Here is a 15,680-nt window from a genome sequence, read left to right as displayed (position 1 = left end):
CTTTGATTCTATTCAATGAAAATTATGGCTATATTTTCACCTAACACCAGTCTCTGTGATTTTCCTTCCACCACATTGTTCCTTATCCTCTCTGAGCCTGCAAATCTGATAACATAACATGGAGCATCAGTCCACAGGATTGTCATATAAGCATATTTCCACCCCCCCAAAAAAAAAATCTTAGGGAGACTGTTTTTCAGGGGCACAATAGGCCATCCTTGATCACCTGTAGTTCTACAAATATTTTCATTTTCTGTCCTTCAGATATAAAAACACATTAATAATTTGTGATTCCCACTAGTTTTATTTATTATTTATACAATACCCACTTGAAATCCTTATCTTCCAGTATTTCGTCTCTGTTTTTTAAAAGTCCATCAAAAGAAGAAAGCTAGGATTTTCCTTAATGTAACATTGTAATAAGAAGAATGCACCCCAGTTATTTGTATCTTACTGCTATTGCTTGCAATTTGCTTATTCTCTTATGTGGCTGTAACTAGGCAATATAAACAAAAGCAGAATGGGGCAGGTCCACATAAAATATCTATAAGGACAAAATCACTGCATTTCTGTTCTTACATTGATCACTCATTGATCACGTGTATGTAGGTGTGGGGTACTCACTACCATCCTCATACATGGATATACATATGAAATGTATACAGCTTTGTTCATGCAAATTTGATGCATGATAGAAAACCAGATCAAACCTAAGCTTGAATTTACAGTTGAAAAAGAGCCCTAATATGATCATGTCCCTTGTGTATTCTTGTATACAGATTTTTCTTGAAGTCAGGAGATTTTTTGCAATAGCTATATCTATATTATATGGTGATAGATTATAAATTTCTTGTCTGCTTTATTCAGTAACTGATAACAAACTATCTTTATCTTGGCACATTCAGCTTTACCCAAGATTCTCTCTTTCCTCTGCCTGTCAGAAGCATATATTTTGAAGCAAACACAGAATTTGTAGACCAACACATGAAGAAGGTGCTGTAATGCTCTAGCTACTTCCAGCTGGACTCAGTGAGGATTCCTAAATTAAGGAAAAAATTGTTGCTGGCAGACAGCAACGTTTCAACTGTGTACCTCCGCCAATATAATAGGCAATCACTGCTGAGTTTGATAAAAGCTGCAGTTGTAAGTGCCAATCTGTAACAGTGTTAACAACATAGACTCGGACAATTTCTTCCAAGAACATACGATCACTCCAGTTGCAATCCACAAATCACATCTTCCAGAATTATTACAGAGAGAACATAAGGACACAAGGATTGCTTTGCTGGATCACACCAAATGCCTCTTGAACACAAACCAGAATCTTAAAAATAATGGAAGTTACTGATTTAATGACAAGGATTTGCCAAAAACCACAAATTGATGTGGTGTGTGTACTCAGTGGCCCATATTTTTGACAAGAATATATTTAAAATCCCCATGTTACTTAGTAGAGAGATGGAGATGATACTTACATACTTTTTCAAAGATAATTATTGCCTGTGAAGCATTATTTAATCTGGGGTGCCCCAAGCCAGGCTGAACTACTGAACATGAGCCCATCAAAACAGAGGGCTGGAAAGGAATTACAGAACACCTCAGAAGAAGTGCAAGGAAGCTGCCCCTTCATTCACACATGCACCAAGTTGGTGAGTGAAGCTACTCCCCCTTTTCTTCTAAAGAGACTTTACAAAACACTTGAAAACTATCCTATATGGCTCAGAGCTCACTAGAATTTGGAAGCTGAGGATCATTGCTGACGGTGGGTCTGGATGCTCCAATGTGTTGTGAGCAAATTGAAGGGAACACCAAAAGTGTTGGCTCAGGTTGCATACACAAGGCTGGGGGTTGGAGTGCAAAGAGGGGCAATCCACCTTTTTGCACCTCACTATCAACTGCACAGACACTGACTGATTTGGCAGGAGGCAAACCTGCTGCAATTCTGGCTCAGTGGAACCTGTCACCCCCAGACCCAAGCTGCAGGGGCGGCTGCATCCACATACAAGTGAAAGATACCACTGCCCCCCTCTTCAGCTTGGAGTTGGTAGAGCTGTTACAGAGTTTGGCAACCCCCTTTCCTTATGCACATATCAAGATGAGAAGGAGAGGAGAGATTATTAATCTAAATAACAGACTCATCCATCACATGTAAAAATTTTACAACCAAAACATATAAAATTTACATAGTATGGGGCAGATTCGATTAGACATTTTATCCCTGATTTGTTTTTACGCAAACAGAGATATTTTACACATGGAAGCATTAAAGTATTAAAAAGCAATACCTTCTACTTGCAGCCTAGACTGGTACCATCTGTGATTTTATCATTTTACTGTAATCTGCCACAAGCCAGCATGACCTGGAAGTGGCAGTCAACAAATATAATAAATAACTAAATTTAAGAATGGATACTCATGTTGCGTTCTTGGACAACTGTGTTCTTTTATTAAATAATCTAGTATAATTATGATGGTGAGAAAATGAATTTTTGTTCAAATAAAGTCAATGGTAAACAATATTTATCTCCATTAGCAAAGGATTCAGATCAGCATGTGAGTACTTGATTAACGGTTATAGGTGTTCTTTGAAAAGTATATGTTTCTGTTTTACTGGTTCCTAGAATGTACTGCATTCCAGGATTCCATAATGAGGGTATAGAAGGAGACCCTTTCCTCTCTACTATTGCAGTGCTGTAAGAAGAAAGAAGAAAGAACTACTCTGTTGGAACAGTTTTTGCAGCAGAGTTGGTATAAATGGGACGGTGCAAAAGAGGACTACTTCTACAGTTTGGATTTAAATCAAGGTGCAGAAGCACTTATACTAAGGGTGAACTTCACCAATGGTTGGGTATTTGTATTTCTAGATTTAGTTCCTCTAAGATAGGTTGCCCCCTTCAAGGATCGCTGCCTTGTTGTGGCAAGGGGGCTTGCGTAGTTCAGTGAAGCTATGAGCTATACCGTGCAGGGCCACCCAAGACGGACAGGTCATAGCTGAGAGCTCTGACAAAAGGTGATCCACTGGAGAAGGAAATGGCAAACCACTCCAGTATCTTTGCCATGAAAACTCTATGGACAGTTCCAATAGGCATAACGATATGACGCTGGAAGATGAGCCCCTCAGGTCGGAAGGTGTCCAATATGCTACTGGGGATGAGCAGACGGCTAGTACGAGTAGCGCCAGAATGAATGAAGCGACTGGGCCAAAGCCGAAAGGACACTCAGTTGTGGAAGTAACTGGTGGCGAAAAGACAGTCCGATGCTGTAAAGATTTTTATTCCATAGGAACCTGGAACGTCAGATCCATGAATCAAGGTAAGCTGGACGTGGTCAAACAAGAAATGACAAGACTGAACATCGACATTTTAGGAATCAGTGAACTAAAATGGACAGGAATGGGTGAATTCAATTCAGATGACCATCAGGTATACTACTGTGGACAAGAATCTCGCAGAAGAAATGGAGTAGCCTTCATAATCAATAAGAGAGTAGGAAAAGCAGTCTTGGGATACAATCCCCAAAATGACAGAATGATCTCAGTTCGAATCCAAGGCAAACCATTCAACATCACAGTGATCCAGGTCTATGCTCCAACCACTGCTGCTGAAGAGGATGAAGTTGATCAGTTCTATGAAGCCCTACAACAACTTCTAGAAGCAACGCCAAAAAATGATGTGCTTATCATCATGGGGGATTGGAATGCTAAAGTAGGAAGCCAAAAGATAACCGGGATAACAGGCAGGTTTGGCCTTGGAGTACAAAATGAAGCAGGACACAGGCTGGTAGAATTTTGTCAAGAGAATACAATGGTCATAGCAAACACTCTTTTCCAACAACCCAAGAGACGACTCTACACATGGACATCACCAGACGGTCAACACAGAAATCAGATTGACTATGTGCTCTGCAGCCAAAGATGGAAAAGTTCTATCCAGTCAATAAAAACAAGACCAGGAGCTGATTGTGGTTCAGATCATGAGCTTCTTGTTGCAAAATTTAGGCTTAAATTGAAGAAAGTAGGGAAAAGCACTAGGCCTCTCAGGTATGAACTCAATCATATCCCCGACGAATACACAGTAGAGGTGACAAATAGATTTAAGGAATTAGATCTGATAGACAGAGTGCCTGAAGAACTATGGACGGAGGTTCGCAACATTGTACAAGAGGTAGCAACTAAAACCATCCCAAAGAAAAAGAAATGCAAGAAATCAAAATGGCTGTCTGAGGAAGCTTTACAAATAGCTAAGGAGAGAAGGGAAGTGAAAGGCAATGGAGAAAGAGAAAGATACACCCAACTGAATGCAGAATTCCAGAGAAAAGCTAGAAGAGATAAGAATGCCTTCTTAAATGAACAGTGCAAACAAATAGAAGAAAACAATAGAATGGGGAGGACCAGAGATCTTTTCAAGAAAATTGGAGATATGAAGAGAACATTTCATGCAAAGTTGGGTATGATAAGAGACCAAAATGGTAGGGACCTCACAGAAGCAGAAGAGATTAAACAAAGGTGGCAAAATTATACAGAACAACTATACAAGAGCGAGCTTAACATCCCTGATGACCACAGTGGGGTAGTTACTGACCTGGAGCCAGACATCCTGGAATGTGAAGTCAAATGGGCCTTAGGAAGTCTGAGCAACAATAAAGCTAGTGGTGGTGACAGCATTCCAGTTGAACTATTCAAAATCTTAAAGGACGATGCAGTAAAAGTGCTACACTCAATATGCCAGCAAATTTGGAAAACTCAACAATGGCCACAGGATTGGAAAAGGTCAGTTTACATTCCAATCCCAAAGAAGGGCAATGCCAAAGAATGTTCAAACTACCGCACCATTGCACTAATTTCTCATGCTAGCAAAGTTATGCTCAAAATCCTACAAGCTAGGCTCCAGCAATATGTGGACCGAGAACTTCCAGAAGTACAGGCAGGATTTCGAAGAGGCAGAGGAACTAGAGATCAAATTGCCAACATACGCTGGATCATCGAGAAAGCTAGGGAGTACCAGAAGAACGTCTACTTCTGCTTCATTGACTATGCTAAAGCCTTTGATTGTGTGGAGCACAACAAATTGTGGCAAGTTCTTAAAGAGATGGGAATACCAGAGCATCTTATTGGTCTCTTGAGAAATTTATATGCAGGTCAAGAAGCAACAGTGAGAACTGAACATGGAATCACTGACTGGTTCAAAATTGAGAAAGGAGTTTGGCAAGGCTGTATACTGTCACCTTGCCTATTTAACTTGTATGCAGAGCACATCATGAGAAATGCGGGATTAGAGGAGTCACAAATTGGGATCAAGATTGCAGGGAGAAATATCAACAACCTCAGATATGCAGATGATACCACTCTAATGGCAGAAAGTGAAGAGGAACTAAAGAGCCTGTTGATGCGGGTGAAGGAGGAGAGTGCAAAAGTTGGCTTGAAACTCAACATCAAGAAAACAAAGATCATGGCATCCGGCCCTCTCAATTCCTGGCAAATAGATGGGGAAGAAATGGAGATAGTGACAGATTTTATTTTCCTGGGCTCCAAGATCACTGCAGATGGGGACTGCAGCAAAGAAATTAAAAGACGCTTGCTCCTGGGGAGGAAAGCTATGACAAATCTAGACAGCATCCTAAAAAGCAGAGACATCACCCTGCCAACAAAAGTGCGTTTAGTCAAGGCTATGGTATTCCCAGTTGCAATGTATGGCTGCGAGAGTTGGACCATAAGGAAGGCCGAGCGTCAAAGAATTGAGGCTTTTGAACTCTGGTGCTGGAGAAGACTCTTGCGAGTCCCTTGGACTGCAAGGCGAACAAACCGGTCAGTCCTAGAGGAGATCAGGCCTGACTGCTCTTTAGAAGGCCAGATCCTGAAGATGAAACTCAAATACTTTGGCCACCTCATGAGAAGGAAGGACTCCCTGGAGAAGAGCCTAATGCTGGGAGCGATCGAGGGCAAAAGAAGAAGGGGACGACAGAGAATGAGGTGGCTGGATGGAGTCACTGAAGCAGTAGGTGCAAACTTAAATGGACTCCGGGGAATGGTAGAGGACAGGAAGGCCTGGAGGATCATTGTCCATGGGGTCGCGATGGGTCGGACACGACTTCGCACATAACAACAACAACAACAACAAGATAGGTTGAGGGACTTGGGAATGTTCAGCCTGGAGAAAAGGAGGTTGAGAGGAGACATGATAGCCCTCTTTAAGTATTTGTCACTTGGAGGAGGGCAGGATGCTGTTTCTGTTGGCTGCAGAGGAGAAGACACACAGTAATGGGTTTAAACTACAAGTACAATGATATAGGCTAGATATCAGGGGGAAAAAATTCACAGTCAGAGTAGTTCAGCAGTGGAATAGGCTGCCTAAGGAGGTGGTGAACTCCCCCTCACTGGCAGTCTTCAAGCAAAGGTTGGATACATACTTTTCTTGGATGCTTTAGGACAGTGGTCCCCAACCTTTTTATCACCGGGTACCACTCAATGCCGGGGACCACTCACCAGGGACCACTCAACGCCTTTTACTGAGGCCCGGTGTGTGTGGGGGGGTAGTTCTCTACTCTCTACTCTCTACTCTCAACCACTGCCCTAACACTCTCTGATCGCTATGGTAATGTTTAAGCATCCCTATAAGATACAGACATGCGACAACAATGAACATAAGGAACATTTTATTTTCATGGAAATTTTAACTCATGACAATGACAAATCAATGGGAACCCTGAGCTTGTTGCTCTGCAATGAGATAGTCCCATATGGGAGTGATGGGAGACAATGACACCCGAAGTGTGTTGTAAAGGGCCGGGGGGGGGGATGAAGTAAAGGGCCGGGGTGGGGGAGAAGGTGTCCTTCGGGGCCCACCTCCAATTAGTCGAAGGACCACATGTGGTCCGCTGCCCACAGGTTGGGGATCGCTACTTTAGGATGCTTAGGGCTGATCCTGCGTTGAGCAGGAGGTTGGACTAGATGGCCTGTATGGCCCCTTCCAACTCTATGATTCTATGATTCTCTAGTGCACTAGATTCTCTAGGGCAACTAGAATGCTGTTCTACATGAACTTCTTTATTGAAGGTATAATGGAGGATATTATCAAAAACTAAGCATCATTAGTAGAAAGCATGCTGCACCTTAGACCACTCTCCCATCCTCCAGACATAGCATTTGGAATAGTCTTCACAGTCTTCTGCTTCTTTAGGTCTTGTAGATAAGACACACTTCTTTCGAGGATTGGTACACCTCACAGTTCGATGCCGTACTCCTTTGCCACATTTTACAGAGCACTATAGAAAGATGTTAAACATTAAACAAAATTCACACATATAAATACTAATGTTTCACAAAGGAACCTACACCTATGGTTTCTACATTACACAGATCACTTTCAAAGATAGTAAAATGAGCTAAGTTCTATTTAAAAGCTTATAAAAGAACACAATAAAAATATAAAGAACTGCAAAGTAAGCTAAACACTAACCAGTATAGCAAATAGTGGCTTCACAATGCTTGTTTTTGCTCTCAAATCTCATAAAAATATGACCAGTTACAATGCCAGTTCACATGGTTTAGGATGAGGAAGAATTCCTGGGTCATGGTTGAATTATTAAAGTCTTGTAGACACTGCTAACCTAGCTGTTAAACTTCAGGTCTCCCACCAGCAACCCTCTCTACCTGAGCAGTGGTGGGAGAACCACAAAGAAATAAATAGTTGCCAGATGATGTCATGTATGCAGAAAACCTAGAAATGACATCAGCCCTCTTTTGGGATTGTCTTAAATTGTAGAGAGGCATGTTATCACTTCTGGGTTTTCTCTGGAAATGAAATTGTGCCACAGCCATCCCCTCTATGTTCCCTTTAGACTGGCAATTCTACTTTGCTGCGAAGGAGGGAGGGCAGAATTGCTGGACCACAGGACCACTGGCAAGACTGTTGTCACATCAGTGCTTGTATGTAAGGCAATGTGAAAAAGAACAAAGGAGCAGGGAAAGCCGAGGTCATCTCCATCTGTTCTGATGGTAATTATTGCTTCTGTATGGCCCATTATGCACAGCCGCTGAAACGGCAATTTCGGGTCACATGGAAAACACGGAGGGGGAAGACGCGAAGCAAACTGGTTATGCACGGGACGGGGCACAATGGCGGCAAAACCCGGAGTGGCGGGTGTCGAGGTGTCGATGCAGAGCCAAGGGGAAGCGAGGCGAGCACAGAGGCGGAGGCCAGGAAGGGCGGAAGCAGCCTGCGCAGGCGCAGCCCTGCCGGGTTTGTCAGGCACAGAGGGGGAGGGAGCATATTTCCCCTTCCCCTTAGTTTACTCCCATTTCGCCTCTCCCCTTCTTTGCTGCCCCGGTTCCTCTGCCCCATAGGTTTCCCCTTTATATTGTTTCCCCTACTTTAAGCTTTGTATTGTTTTGTATATTTGTGCTTTGTTCATTCACACTGTTTTATAAAGTTTTTGTATTTTCTTAGAAACCTCGCCTCTGTTCTCGTTTGTGGTTGGGGGTGTGTTTGGGAATGGGTGGGAGGTGGGTGGCCGTCCTCTCTGCCGTCCTTAGCCGTGGCGATCCCCTTGCCCCCCTCCACTGTGAGCTCTCCGGCCGCTTTTCCGTCCGTGTTCCCTTGGGTTCCCCCCGGCCTGAGCCGCTGTTTGTTCTGGCAGCCGCTTGAGCGGTCGCGCCGCCTCCGACCCTCTGGCCTCCCCGATTATGCACGCAGTCAATTTGGCGCCACCTCCGGTAGCGCCCTGGTAGCCTGGGAATCTGCGCTTTCTTCCGCGTTCCGCTAACGCGGATTTTTTGGCAGCGTGCACCGAATCTGTGGCTGGTTGCAGCCGACTCTGTGCGTTATCGGTGATTTTAGTTGCCACCATTCCACCCCGAACGCGTGCTAAAACCCCTGTGCATAATGGGTCTACCATGGACAACTATGTGGAAGTGGCTTCAGTTACAGAAAAGACACAAATCAAAACATTATGCCCTCCCCCCGATTTAATCCCAATCTTACCAGATCTTAGAAGCTACACAGGGTCAGCTTTGGTTAGTACTTGGTTGTAGGGCAAACTAGGATGTCCAGAATTACTATGAGCAATGACAAACCGCCTCTGTTTATCCCTTGCCTTGAAAACCCTATGGAGTTACCATAAATTGGCTACAACACCCTTGACTTAATGTCAACAAAGCCCCTGAATTTGGATGTTGAATAAATAGTAAAGAAATGAATTGGTACAAATACTGCACCTCAGACCAAACTCCAGCTTCCCACACTGTCATGCAGTCCTGGCCTTCACAGCGCTGGGAGGAAGTAGGTTTTGGTCCAAGACAGTCTCTCTCACGTGCTCTGATTAAGGTTCCATTTCTGAGTTGCTGAGTACAGGCTACTTGTCTGTTCTGGGTTCCCTTTCCACATGTCCTTGAGCATGGAGTCCATTCTGTCATCATCCATCTACATTTAAAAATACCAAAAGATACATATTAAGTACTTAGTACCTGTTCCTGTCAAAGCAGATTATTTTCTAAAAAGTATTTTTATATAGCCTTATTTTTAATGAACATTTTAAAACTGCTCTTATTAATGTGACCATAATTTCCTGGACATTCTCAGTGGAGTAATCTTTCCATTGAGGCAATGTAAAAACAGCCTGGAGGCTAGAGCTTTAATTCATTCCACAATCCAGTGCTAATGTAAATTTTTATACAAGATTTAGGCTCAGTAGGAATCCAAGAAGCAGTCAGAGACAGGGGAGCATGCCAAAGACTCTCCTATAGAATCACCAAGGGATGGACACGACTGAATGGATGACATCATCATCAGGAATGCAAAGATTTTTGTGTATTGCATATTTCTTTAAATATTTATTTAAATCCTGAAGTTACAAGAAAGTTACAAGAAAGCATTTAATTTGCAAATTATGGATGAGTACATTAGTACCAACTAGCTTTTATTCTCCACAGTCCTTCTGAGGATTTCTGCTACACTAAAAAACTAACACGAGTTAACAAAACTTTACATTTGAACTTTATTAGAAGTTCTTCTCCTATTAAAAACTCTCTATAAATTCTTAATTATCACTATAATTGTAACTTTGTATGTTTTATACACCTCTATTTGTCTTACAAATACTACAGACAGTTGTCTTTGGAGGTCATCTGTCAGAGTGACCAACGCTGTATCCACCCTTGTGGCTGGGCTGGAAGACAAACTGGAGTAGGTCAAAGACTGATGCTTCATTCAGGTATGCTTTTAACTAGTCTGCATCTAGATGAGAGGTGGGGCAGTAGTTGGCATGTTCCTGTCAATCCAGAGATGGCTTTTTCAATAGAGGATGAACCACCATCACTACCAACCTTTAGCTTACTTGGGAATGCTGCTGATATTAGGGTCTAGGAGACTATTTCTGTAATAGGCCTCCTGATCTGCTCATTGCCCATTTTTAAGAAGCCATGAGGGGCAGGGCTCCAAGGGGCAGGTGATCAGCCTCAGTAAAACAAGCAACTTTTCCACCTCGCTTTGCGAAAGCTCCCTGAAGCCTGTAAAAAAAAAATCTTCACAAGATGGCCAAGGGGCCTCCAGTTGTCTTACTGTATTAACCACTGGAGGAAGGTCACAGTGGAGGGACAGGATTTTATCTGTGAAAAAGCATGTAAAAGCCTCACCGCTTAAAGCCAATTGATTATATTTTGGGTGCCCTTATGAGATGGCAGTAGGAAATTGGATTACCCTGAATATGTGAGCTGGGGATGAGCAATAGAGCCTATGTAGGCTGTGTAGAAGTCCTTCTTTATAGCCTTCACTGCCATCTCACAGACTCTCATAAGCATCCTATAAGATGTTATTGTTACTTTGTCATGAGTCTTCCTCCAAACTTGCTCTAGCAATCTCGTTTCCCAATTCTTTCCTCTCATTTCTCCAGTATACCAAAGGGCTGATTTGAGACAGGAGCAGAGAGGGCATCAGGGCAAGATAGCATTGATGACTGCTGACATACAGTTATCCCAGTCATCATCTAATTCATCTAGTGAATCATGGGGGGACATCAGATCCCACAGAGATCAGAAATCCTACACGATCCATAAGTCTCTGTGGGCAGACATAAATAAATCCTTCACCTATACAGTCTAAGCAAAATTTAAATTTAAATTATTTGAATTGCGATCACCTTGTCTGGCATGGCTGTTCATTGCACTTTCGGATTTGTGGTTCAGGTTTTGTTAAATATTTGCATTTCTTGTTGTCCACAAAACTGATATTCTTATTCATAATTTTTGTGCAGGATACTGTTGTCTTTCTTTCTCCTGATAGGACACAAAACAGAAGAGTGTGGAACTGCAGGAAACTCTGATTTAAAAGTTTCTCAAACAGCCTTTTTCATTAAAATTCTATGATTAAAAAATTGTTTCAGGCATGTCAAAGATCTTTCTTTGAATAGCAAATCTCTTGCCAATTCGCAAATTACTTTTGAAAGTTCTAGTTTTAAAAGTGGTGTGTTTGGGGGCCTGCCATTTGAGAAACATGAGTGTAATCTTCTTTGAATACAGGGAAACAACTGTGTGATGCTTTAATCCAGTCAGTATTGCTTATATCTTTTCAATTGAAAGAAAGAAAATAAGACACAAATAGATAATATAACTGAAAAATTCAATTCACATTAAGTAAATGGCGAACAAATCTGCTAAAATGTGAATTGCTGTTGAAACCTGGGGTCCCCAGAAGGCCTAGAAAAAAATAAAGCATGCTTTTTCATGCAAACAACTTTTCAAAACTAGAAATTAATTTAGGCTGGAAATAAACTCAACATACATCACAACCAAATATGCACATGAAAAAGATATGACAGGTTCTTCTTTCCAATGTAATATATTGTTCTACACTTTTGGATGCTATATAAAGGTTACTACAATGAATCAAAAGTTGTTTTAAAATATCTTTAAGACAAAGTTTAGACCAGAAAATATCTGAAGAAAAATATTGTTTTTCCTAAATATATTTGAAAAGCAAACAGTATCATGCAAAAGGAACTTCAGTTTCTCTTCTCAAATAAGATTGTTGAAAGCAGAATGCAGTTATAGAACAGAATGATTCAAAACTGGGGTCATATTGGAATGACATTGGGTGCTGTCTGCACTGTGTATTGACTGGAGTGTCCATAGAAATAAATGCAAAAATAATTTTAATGAATAATAATTCAAATAACAAAAAAACATGGCTATTGAAATGATTAGTCACTTCAAATCAATCTATGAAAATCAGCATCTCTACCCTCACTCACTCTTAGATCACAATGCTACAGAAGTGGCAGATTAAAGTTTAACTGTCCAATCCTAATCTTAGTTACACACTACTCCCCGGACTTTTAACAGTGTATAACTTGTCTTAGCATTGCACTGTAATACTCCTATATCTGTAACTCTTAACGAAACAGGGGATTTTCAATTTATGCCATGTTGATTCCCTAATCCATCATTCTCAGGTCTTTTATTCAAGCCTTTGTCTCTTTCACTTGTCCTGAAGTTCTGTGTGTGCTTTAATGATGCGGGATCATTACTAGAAATGGGGTTGAAACACATACAGCACTTAAAAAAAACATTTAGGAAACCATTACCTCCTCCACATATAGCATCACAATCCTCCCAGCCTGAGTGAGTCCACATAAAAAGTGGCTCAGATATTTTTGAGCTCTGATTCTCAGGCAGGGGGTCCAAGGGAATAGTATATTCATAGTGTAGGCCATAATTTTGATCTTGAAAAAGCAGGACCTGTAACACAGATAGAACTGAGATTTGAAAGCCAAGTTATTGCAGATTTTTAAAAAGAAGCTGACATGCAAAATGTGATGTATAACTCTCAGGCAAAGCACATATAATATGTATAAATATAGCCCCACTTTAAAACCCTAGCATTCTTAGTTGAAAGAATGTCGATAGGTAGAAATGAGCAAAAGCTTTTTTCTTTGGAGGCCTTAGAAAACAGCAGTAATCTCTGGTATTGTGGGCCCTTCAAAATTCCGAGAAAAGTCTGCACTGCCACAAAATAAATTATATGATGAGGGGATTAACAAAATTGCCAATCATAAAATACTTGGAGACTGCCTGCAGACAAAGCATCCTTCTAAGGTATTGGCAGCTGTTTCTGAGCAGGAGCTTCCTAAAACCTCCCCTGTTCCTACTGTATTTAAATAATTTACCCAGCTTGGCTTTCTACTGACAGATTAAGACACATGACAGGTAAAAGCCATGCAATAAAATGCCTCTCCTGTTTCAATTAGGAAGGGAGAAAAACTAGAATTGATTCTTTGCATTGGAGAAGAGTCAGCTGTTAAAGCAGCCAAGAAATCCACTGGTGTGCAGTATGGAATATATGGATCCACAGAGCAACTACTAACTGCTGCTGATATACTGGTATAGATAGACCAGCAGTCTGACTCATGCAGCTTCATATGATCATTCAAGCAAAGTGGAGAAATGCGTTGCATTTTTCACAAAGCAGTCACTGCCAGAGTTGCTATTCTGATACCCATGGAAGAAGTTTACGAGTACATAATAAAATATTTCAAGACCTCACAAATCAGAAACATATTCCTACATAACACTGAACCTCTACCAATGGTATTGGCTTAGGAGCCACAAGGGGCTCTCTGACATTCCACCCGTGGCTCTTCAGACCACTGTTCCTGAAAGTGGGGTTGACCCCATGTTCCAGTAGAGCTTGTGGTTAGTAAATGGTTTCCAGCTTGGACCAGGCACTGCCAGGAAGACTGCTAGCTTTCCTGAGCTATTTGCCTCATGCCAGGGATGGATGTAAAGGGTCAGTCTGCATCAACAACCCCCCACTCTTCTCTGCAGCCTCTGGTTATACTAAGATATTTAATAGTTATTAATGTATGGATGTGTTTGCTGTAGTGGCACACAGGGCATGCGATATTCATGTGGCTCTTTTGGTTAATGGTAATTACAAAAGTGGCTCCTCATGAGCCACCAAGTGAGGACCACTGATCTATTCCTCAGTTGTTTATCTTGGTACTACCACTCCTCAACCCAAAAACTTAATTATGCTTGAAAGCTTCAATTTAAATGGTCACAATAAGCCTGATAGTCCTCTTCAAATGTGAAAATTTTCTGAACAGAAAATATAGCCAATATGCTACAAAGAGTGCAGAAGAGCAGTAATTCCTAAGGCAAACTAATGTAAATACATTAAATCATTAGTATAAAGCAAATATTTAAAGGTTCTTCTGGGATCATCTACCCATGCACTGTATTACTTTACTCATCTCTCCTCCCAGTCTGTTGGGGTAATTTTGTCATGGTATGCAACAAATCAGATCAGCATCACCTATTGTATTTATACTGAGCCATGACTTGCCTCCTTCCAATCAGCATATATGTGAAAAAATAATTAACCTGAAACTCAGAGGAGTTATCTGGGGACAGATAATTTCCCTTCATGCTTTAAAAACTTTATTACTTTAATATAAGAAATAACTATGTATCCTATTTTAATTTATTACAAAGCATGCCTTGGTTGTCAAGAATGAAAATAACGTTCACTATCATTAATAAGAATTTCTGTGGGAGTGATTTGTATTAAACCCCAACTGTTAAGGATAAAAGAACAATCCAAAATGACTGTTCAAAATAAAAATATATGTGTATGCCTGCTATCTGACGTGTATACATGTAAGGAGACTGTTAGTCACTGGAATGTCCTCTGCAATAGTCATTAAATAAATGCAGTAGTATAATAGGAATATATTGTGGTTACTGCGGGCTCAGCTACTTAAAGCATCCAGTAAGTCAATATTTTTATAAATAAATTTGAATTGAAATATGATTCTGCTTGAGGACTACAAATCTTTAGCATACACCATCAAAACAATGATCTACACAGTGTAGTCATAAGTCATTTCTGTTTTAAATAGTGAGTAATATCACTATTTTAACCAAAACTAATTCTTAAATTTCTCAACTGTCTTGCAAGCATTGTTCCATGTAAGAGAGATGGCCAGCTACTTAAATGGAGGATGCTTATATGCATGAATCAGTTTTCTCCAGTTAAATGAAAGTGGATTTGTTTTGGAAAGAAAAGTTTTGTGGGAAGATTTCTGTATGCATACCAGGTTTGTGTTTTCAGTTTATCCAAGCCAAAATAATACTAGAAAAAATACCTTACTGGTATTTTAAAAGATAAATCAGATTAGAGAATATTTTCAGCTACTAGTATAGTTAATACTGAACAGCTGCTGGTGAAGTGGTTTAAACTTTAAAGAGCTACAAAATTAGCTTTCAGTTCTCTCCTCTAGGGGTCTTTCCTATTTTTGCTCTATTTTTCAGGGCAACAGGAAGGAGGCGAAAGAGACATTTTAGCAGCCCAGTGGGAAAAAAGCACCTTAGGAGGAACTAGAGCCAGTCATTGCAATGCTTTTGCAAATAGCATTGCACTGCTGGTTTGCAACTTGCAAGGTTGTTGCCTTCAAATGTGAAGTCTGTCAATAACTACATTGCTTTCCCCAGCCATTTCCCGGGGAACAGGAGGGTGGGAAGATTTGGCAAATAGGATTTCAGGTTAGGAGCAACACTGCTTTTGAGCTAATCACAGAAGTTTGTTCCTTTTTGAAATTCTTCTGTGCATGGGCAAAGAACATAAAAGCAATAGTGTGGCTGAGGTAGACTCCATTGCTGTTGAGAGAGGTTTGGACAGTGTGTACTGGCT

General features: G+C 40.9%; 1 protein-coding gene across 1 annotated transcript in view; it reads right to left on the bottom strand.

Moving 5' to 3' along the window:
• The window catches only part of ADAMTS19 (ADAM metallopeptidase with thrombospondin type 1 motif 19), a 138,379-nt gene that overhangs the window by 9,727 nt on the left and 112,972 nt on the right, over positions 1–15,680 (bottom strand). Inside the window, exons 18-21 of the mRNA XM_077344470.1 lie at positions 12,574–12,727; positions 11,131–11,266; positions 9,212–9,416; positions 7,108–7,260 (exon numbers count right to left, since the gene is read on the bottom strand). Of these exons, the coding sequence (XP_077200585.1) occupies positions 7,108–7,260; positions 9,212–9,416; positions 11,131–11,266; positions 12,574–12,727 (648 nt within the window). The remainder of the gene's footprint in view (positions 1–7,107; positions 7,261–9,211; positions 9,417–11,130; positions 11,267–12,573; positions 12,728–15,680) is intronic.

The sequence above is a fragment of the Paroedura picta genome, chromosome 7 (genome assembly GCF_049243985.1).
Source record: "Paroedura picta isolate Pp20150507F chromosome 7, Ppicta_v3.0, whole genome shotgun sequence".
Classification (NCBI taxonomy): Eukaryota; Metazoa; Chordata; class Lepidosauria; order Squamata; family Gekkonidae; genus Paroedura; species Paroedura picta.
The sequence above is the reverse complement of the archived record's forward strand: the minus strand, read 5'-3'. Positions and strand labels throughout refer to the sequence as shown.